The sequence below is a fragment of the Pinus tabuliformis genome, chromosome J (genome assembly GCF_031772625.1).
Source record: "Pinus tabuliformis cultivar Carrire ecotype Pingquan chromosome J, CPIR1, whole genome shotgun sequence".
In the NCBI taxonomy this organism is placed as follows: Eukaryota; Viridiplantae; Streptophyta; class Pinopsida; order Pinales; family Pinaceae; genus Pinus; species Pinus tabuliformis.
The window spans coordinates 1,196,986,637-1,196,994,978 of NC_142295.1; the positions used below are offsets into that span (position 1 = coordinate 1,196,986,637).

Sequence of the window (8,342 nt, forward strand, 5' to 3'; positions counted from 1 at the left end):
ACAAACACATTAAGAAATAATTTTTTAATATGATCTAAAATCAAATTAATCTTTGTTAAGTTTTAAACATGGTTAAAAAAGAAAAAATTGAAATCATATTAATATAAAAAAAAAAGGATACAATCACGCAATAAATGATTCTAATAACTTAAATCGAGGAGGGAAAGGGAAGCCTCTCAAAACCACTGAGGAGTGCTAATATAGCTACTTACCAACAACACAACAAAGAAATTCCTAAGGTGATTTGAAGCAATGTTTCAGTGTTTTCATTTAAAATTTAGGAGCAATGTTTTAGTGTTTTCATTTAAAATTTAGGAGCATGTTGCTTTTATGAGTTAGGAGTACGAAGGGGAAAAATAAATTAGGAATTATATAGGATTATGAATAGAAAAATATTATAAAAATAAAGTTATACGATTGATTTGCTTTTTTATTATTCAAATATTCCAAAATTTGAGATTATCAAAATTATTTCAAAATTTGAAACTATATTATGAGAGATAAGGGGATAAGTTGTTTTACAAATTCTTTCCATTATCAATTCACAAGAAGACAAACTAGACAAAGACAAGTGCATTTAGTCCGAGCTTTAGCATTTCTCACCTATCTATAGATTTAGGGCTTTCATTTTTTTTTACTTTTATTTTAGCAAAAATACCATTTTATACTGTAAAGTTCTCCTACTCTACACAATGATTTTAGATGATTATATTTTATAAGACACCAGGCATAAGAGTGCATCATAATATTGTGCTCTTTATGTTAATGAAAATCTATGAATAAATTTCTAGCTTTAAACATTTTATTGAACCATTAACATATATTTCTTTGAAGGCCTTGTCTATACTCTAGAGATAGAGGTGTTGGGTTTATAGATCAGGGGATTTGAAATTGGTACTTGAATAAAGATGAGAGGATGATAAGGTAAAAACAAAAAACAAACAAAATCATTTTTTTATAAAATTGAGTTATTCTCATACATTTTCAATTATATAATTTAAACTTATTTATATGGTTAATAAAATATATACATTTTTTAAGATTTAATTAATTATAATTTAAAAACATGAAAAGAATTATATAGTTTAAACTTATTTATTTATATTGTTAATAAAATAAATACACTTTTATTTTTCTTGAAGTTTCATTAATTGTAATTTAAAAAACATGAAAATGATTGTAATTTAAAAAACATAAAAATGATTGAAATGATAAAAGTAAAAAAAAATACTAAAATACATCCAAATCAGCTTATTTTTTTTAAATTGCAATTATCAAAACTATTGAAAAAATTAATATATATAGAATATATTTTTTAATGAATCATAATGTTAGGATAACATGTTTACAATAATCAAATTTCTAAATCAAAGAGAATAATCACACTGAGAGAATAACATGATTTTAAATAATCACATCAATTAAAAATCAAAATTAATCGATGATTGATTCTATCTCATCTCAGCGATTTAAAAACAGAAATTACTCCACAATTTTACAGCCACTAAGAACCAATAGCTAGGAACATTTCGCTTCCTCAGTTTTCTATTGGTATCGGTGGCTTTGGCCATAACTCTTCAGTTGCATATTTCCTTATGCTGCTGGTTTCGATGTGGAGATATAACTAAACTCGGCTGCAATTGGGATATGATTGGAAGAATGATTAACCGAAGGAAGTGCACGGTACTTCACGTCCTCCTCGTCAATTAACTCCAGTAACGACACCAACTTCAACTTCGTGGCATGGTAGAAAATGTAATCTAACGTTCCCTGAAATTTCCCTCGGCTATTCTCAATGAAGGTAGTGAAACGCGGCTCCCCCGTTTTACCATCCATTTTCTTCAACGCGTCTTGTAGGGGAAGATTGCATCGGGAATGTTGGAATTTAATTCCAACTGCAACAATGAACAGCTGTACATGAATCTGATTTGCAGTAAATGTTAAAGTTGTTCGGTGCAGCCAAGTCGCCTTTGATATTTCTGCACATTAATATGCATTAAAGTTTCAGTTGATTTCCCCTGCAGACAGCCGACTTGTTTTTTGATAAAGGCATCACCGCCTTGCTGCAATAAATTCTGAGATAAACATTAGAAGATATTTTGTAATATTTTATTGTTTTAATCAGATATCTTTCAGCATATAAATACCGCACAGCAGTTCTGTTTTAAAGTTAGCGTTAGAAGCAGCAGCAGCAGCTGAAGAATCACATAGAGCAGAGGAAAGCACGCAGCAGCGTGAAGAGGAAGAAGAATAATTTCAGAACAGTGAAATGCACAGCAGTGGAGAAATTTGAATGTAATTTGTTTTTTATGTTCATCTGTGTGGAACAGAATCGTTCTTTAGTGAATTTCTGAAGTAGATGTTCAGCAATAGAAGTTTTTAAATTCCCTCTGTATGAGGAAGACAAATCTGTAACAGTTAGTTTATTTTGATAAATACAAGTTAAATTTTTCCTGTTGCTGTTACACCGTCACCGTTGCTGAAACACCTCGTAACTCAAAAATTACTTGACGTCAAAAGTTTACGTTGCTGAAACACGACAATCAGCGTTGCTGAAACACCTGTTTCAGCAACTGAAAAAAAAACTGTGTTGCTGAAACACCGTTTCCAGCAAGCGATTTTTCTGTTTTTCTGTGTAAAAACAGAGTGCGATTTTTGTCTGTTTGTTATGGGATTTATCAGAAAATTCCAACATGGAAGCAGAGCAAATTACAGAGGTCGTGGAAGAAGCCAAAACAGAGGCAGAAATTATCCAGCTAGCACAAGCGGAAGGAGCTGCAATCAGAACCAAGCTGAAGGTTCAAGCAAACAACAAGCTCATGGACAAAGGTATGACAAATCCCAAGTCCAATGTCATTATTGTAAAAAATTTGGGCACTATGCCAATGAATGCAAGAAAAAACAAAATGACATGAACAATAGGCAGAATGTTAATTTTGCAAATGAAGAAGATAAGAACCCAAAGAATGTGCTGTTAACCAAGACAAACAAGATGATTTTTGGTTCTTAGACTCAGGTTGTAGTAATCACATGACTGGAAATATTGCAATGTTTGCCAATCTGGATGAAAATGTGAAATCTGAGGTAACAACAGGGACTGATGATAAGATAACTGTCAAGGGTAAGGGCAGTGTCAATATCCGAGCAAAAAATGGAGAACAGATGACTGTGCAAGCTGTATACTATGTACCTGGTCTGAAATGTAATCTTTTGAGCATTGGACAGCTCATGAACAAAGGTTACAATGTGTTCTTCAAAGATGATTTGTGTACTATCAGAGACATACCTCCAAGTAAGAATATCATTGCACAGGTGCAGATGACCAGCAATAGAATGTTTCCTCTCAAACTCAGGGCAGATTTGAAGGAAGGCAGAACTATTGCGGCTGTAACACAAGAAGTCTTTCAAGAACAGGTGAAAGATGTGAATTGGTTGTGGCATTTGAGATTTGGACATCTCAATTTCGGAGGCCTGAATCTGTTGCACAGAAAGGGCATGGTAAAGGGATTGTCGTTGATTGAGAAACCGGACAGCCTTTGTGAAGGCTGCATCTTGGGCAAGCAACACAGGGAAAGCTTTCCAGCAGGAAAGAGTATAAGGGCAAAAGCACCATTGGAAATTGTTCATTCTGATGTGTGTGGACCGATGCAAATACCATCATTTGCTGGAAATAGATATGTTTTAACTTTTATTGATGATTACACCAGAAAGACATGGGTGTATATGCTGAAACAGAAGAGTGAAGTGTTTGAGAAATTCCGCCACTTCAAAACTCTTGTTGAAAAGCAGAGTGGGCATTATATCAAAGTGCTCAGAACAGATAGAGGAGGAGAGTACATCTCCCAAGAATTTCTGCGTTTTTGCAGAGAGAATGGCATACAAAAGCAGTTCACAGCAAGGTATACACCTCAGCAAAACGATGTTGCTGAAAGAAAGAATAGGACCATTCTTGACATGGTCAGAAGTATGCTGAAGGCAAAACACTTGCCGTATGAGTATTGGGCAGAAGCTGTTACTTGCGCAGTTTACATCTTGAATAGATGCCCAACTAAAGCTGTCATGAACAGAATACCAGAAGAGGCATGGAGTGGTCAAAAGCAAACTGTCACTCACATGAGAGTATTTGGTTGTGTGGCATATGCACATGTACCAGATCAGCTAAGAAAAAAGCTTGATAGTAAGGGGGAGAAGTGTGTCTTTATTGGCTATTGTGATGAGTCAAAAGCATACAAACTCTATAATCCATCCACCAAGAAGTTAATAGTAAGCAGAGATGTGCAGTTCATTGAAGATGAAGCTTGGAATGGAAGCTTGGAAAAAACAGTGAATGTGAAGACAATAGTGTCTCATGAAGAAGAAGAGGAAGGGACAGCAGCAAATAATCCTTCCTTGGTGGCTCCTCCTACACCACAGCAAGTACAACAAACCACACCACAAGCTGGAATCCGAACAGCCTTGAGAAGTCAAGGAAGAACAGTTGCTGTTACACCACAAACAGCTACTGCTGAAACACCACAGGGATCAAATACACCCTCAAGTTCGGATGGAACTCCAAGCACACCAAGAAGACCAAGATTCAGAAATCTGAGTGAGATTTATGAACAAGGAGAGGTAAGTAACAATACCGGTCTGAATTCATTATTTGCTTTGTATTGTCATATTGATGACCCAATCCATTTTGAAGATGTTGTAAATGAAGATAAATGGATTGAAGCAATGAATGAAGAAATTGGTGCAATTGAGAAGAGTAAAACATGGGAGTTAGTGGACCTCCCTGAAGGCAAGGATGCCATTGGAGTTAAGTGGGTCTATAAGACCAAGAGTAATGCTGAAGGTAAGATTGACAGGCACAAAGCAAGGCTTGTTGTGAAAGGCTACAAGCAGCAACAAGGCAGAGACTATGATGAAACCTTTGCACCAGTGGCAAGGATGGAAACAGTCAGAACAGTGTTGTCTATTGCAGCACAACACAAATGGAAGATTTATCAGATGGATGTTAAATCTGCATTCCTGAATGGAGTGTTAAAAGAAGAGGTTTATGTTGATCAACCTCCGGGCTATGAAGTTGAAGGACAAGAGCATAAAGTTTGTAAACTGAAGAAGGCTCTTTATGGGCTGAAGCAAGCTCCAAGAGCATGGTACAGCAGAATTGATGCTTATCTGATTGAGAATGGGTTTGCTAAGTGTGATGGTGAACCCACACTCTACATAAAGCAGAATGACGGTAAGATTATTATTGTTGTTTTATATGTAGATGATCTGATTTTTACTAGCAATGATGCTTCTCTCATTGCTGATTTTAAAGCAGTCATGAAGAGTGAATTTGAAATGACTGACTTAGGCTTCTTAAGATATTTTCTTGGAATTGAAGTAGACCAAAGTGAAAATGGTGTTTTCATTTCTTAAGATAAATATGTAGAAGCTGTTTTGAAGAGATTTAACATGCAGAACAGCAAGGCTGCTGTGACTCCAACAGTAGTGGGGCTGAAATTAACCAAAGAAGACAGCAGCAAATATTTTGATCCAAAATTGTACAAAAGCATAGTTGGCAGCCTTATGTACTTGACTGCAACTAGGCCGGACATTATGCACGCTGTGAGTTTAATCTCCAGATTTATGGAAAGACCGAAAGAGACTCATTGGCAGGCAGCCAAGAGAATTCTAAGGTATGTGAATGGAACGAAGGGGTTTGGTATTTTATACTCCTCTTCTGAAAGTTTCATGTTGACAGGTTACACTGACAGTGATTGGGCTGGAAGTGTTGATGATAGGAAAAGCACATCGGGATATGTGTTTCATATGGGATCGGGAGCCATCTCATGGGCTTCCAAGAAGCAACCAGTTGTGGCTTTGTCAACAGCAGAGGCAGAGTATGTGGCAGCAACAGCAGCAGCATGCCAAGCAGTATGGCTGAGAAGAGTTCTCAAAGATTTGTGTCATGAACAAGAAAATGGCACAACCATTTACTGTGACAATAGCTCAGCAATAGCATTGTCTAAAAACTCTGTTTTTCATAAAAGAACAAAGCACATAGACACCAAATATCACTTCATACGTGAATTGGTTAACAATGGTGAGATTGTTTTGCAGCACTGCAGAACAGAGGATCAGCTTGCAGACATCTTGACAAAACCATTAGCAAAGAAAGGTTTTGATCATTTCAGAAAATGTCTGGGTATGCAGCAGTTGAAATTAAGGGGGAGTGTTGGAATTTAATTCCAACTGCAACAATGAACAGCTGTACATGAATCTGATTTGCAGTAAATGTTAAAGCTATTCGGTGCAGCCAAGTCGCCTTTGATATTTCTGCACATTAATATGCATTAAAGTTTCAGTTGATTTCCCCTGCAGACAGCCGACTTGTTTTTTGATAAAGGCATCACCGCCTTGCTGCAATAAATTCTGAGATAAACATTAGAAGATATTTTGTAATATTTTATTGTTTTAATCAGATATCTTTCAGCATATAAATACCGCACAGCAGTTCTGTTTTAAAGTTAGCGTTAGAAGCAGCAGCAGCAGCTGAAGAATCACACAGAGCAGAGGAAAGCACGCAGCAGCGTGAAGAGGAAGAAGAATAATTTCAGAACAGTGAAATGCACAGCAGTGCAGAAATTTGAATGTAATTTGTTTTTTATGTTCATCTGTGTGGAACAGAATCGTTCCTTAGTGAATTTCTGAAGTAGATGTTCAGCAATAGAAGTTTTTAAATTCCCTCTATATGAGGAAGACAAATCTGTAACAGTTAGTTTATTTTGATAAATACAAGTTAAATTTTTCCTGTTGCTGTTACACCGTCACCGTTGCTGAAACACCTCGTAACTCAAAAATTACTTGACGTCAAAAGTTTACGTTGCTGAAACACGACGATCAGCGTTGCTGAAACACCTGTTTCAGCAACTAAAAAAAAAACTGTGTTGCTGAAACACCGTTTCCAGCAAGCGATTTTTCTATTTTTCTGTGTAAAAACAGAGTGCGATTTTTGTCTGTTTGTTATGGGATTTATCAGAAAATTCCAACAGGGAATACTTAAAATAAGCACTTGCTAAAGGTATTCTATGACGAAACATGAGTTTAATGGATGGATCATAATCTGAAATTTCTTCATGTAAGGGATCCACATAGCCTTTGGTAAGAAGTGAGTGGGGAGCGCTTCCGGACAAAGAATTGAAGTCCCCACATAGTACAACAGGAATATCGTGGACAAACTTCTCCAAATCTTTGAGCAAGTAGTAGACCTGCCATAGCTTTACATCGCTGTTTTTATTATTTGCATGGATGTGGGTATTGGTTATGCACAGACGTTCACTAGTTTCTTTTATGGAAAGGATGACATGCAGGGCAATGTTGTCTTCATATCTCAAATTAATCGAACACAAAGTTATCAAGTCAAATTGATTCAATTTATAAAACGTTGCACAACCATCAACAGTCGGAATGTTGCCTTCTCTCTGCTTTCGCTTAAACATCCCTTCATATCCTAATTTTGCCAATTCTGGATGGAAAAAATCAGAAAAATGGTTCTGTTGTACCTCCTGGAGGCAAATGATGTCAGGGTCGCACTCTAATATTTCCTTCAACAAGTTTTGTCTGCGATTTTCCCATCTGAGCGCAAATGGAGGACAGTTGGGGAACTGCTCTGAAGTAGCATACACGTCCGCCAGAATGTTGTATGTCACAACTCTGAATGATGGACCCCTCAAACTTCTATCATACCTGTCGTTGTAAAGTTGAATCATTCGCCTAGGAACGGGGTGGGGAAATGGAATAACTGGCTCAGTAACGAAAAACCCCTTTCCTTCAACTTCTAGAAGTAATACCTTGCCTACGTCCTGCGTGTTGGGTTTATAAGACTCGGAGGCAGACAACAACATATGAGTGTTGTTTGGAGAAATGCATTCACCAACACTATGGACGCAATACCATCTCTGCCTCCTTAAATCCTCATCGTCATCCCTGAAATGACCGTCTACCACATCTTTTACACTCAGCGTTATATCAACAATAGGTTCTATGGAAACCCTTTTCAATTTCATTTTTGCCAGTAACTGTAATTCCCCTTCGATAACAACAACTTCTCCTCCCATGTTCTACCAGCTTTAGCGTTGTTACCCCTTTCAAACGAGCTTCTCAACTTTTTAATAAGCCGTACCAGTCAAATTTTCTTTTTTGGGTTAAGATCGATGCTCTGCTGTATAAACGGAAGATATGGATCCGTGATTTTACCCGCTCCTCAATGAACAGAAGAGATGGATTAGTGCTCCATAAGCTTTTTGTATATATAGCTTAAATATGTTGTATGTTAAACCAAAAAAACTATTGAACTTCGAGCTCGGTTAAAA

The 8,342-nt window shown here is 36.6% G+C and overlaps 1 protein-coding gene across 1 annotated transcript; it reads right to left on the bottom strand.

The window, feature by feature from the left end:
- Window positions 1-1,593: 1,593 nt before the first annotated feature.
- On the bottom strand, window positions 1,594-8,087 carry LOC149231406 (carbon catabolite repressor protein 4 homolog 1-like). Its single transcript, XM_089381625.1, has 2 exons — window positions 7,043-8,087; window positions 1,594-1,895 (listed from the first exon to the last, which is right to left on the bottom strand). The coding sequence occupies exons 1-2, from the start codon at window positions 8,085-8,087 to the stop codon at window positions 1,594-1,596; spliced, it is 1,347 nt and encodes a 448-aa protein (XP_089237751.1).
- Between the last annotated feature and the right edge of the window lie 255 nt (window positions 8,088-8,342).

Coding starts and splice junctions, on each gene's coding strand:
- LOC149231406 (XM_089381625.1), bottom strand. CDS start 8,087: ATGGGAGGAGAAGTTGTTGTTATCGAAGGGGAATTACAGTTACTGGCA. Junction 1,896..7,042: donor TCATAGAATACCTTTAGCAA/GTGCTTATTTTA, acceptor TCATTGTTGCAG/TTGGAATTAAATTCCAACAT.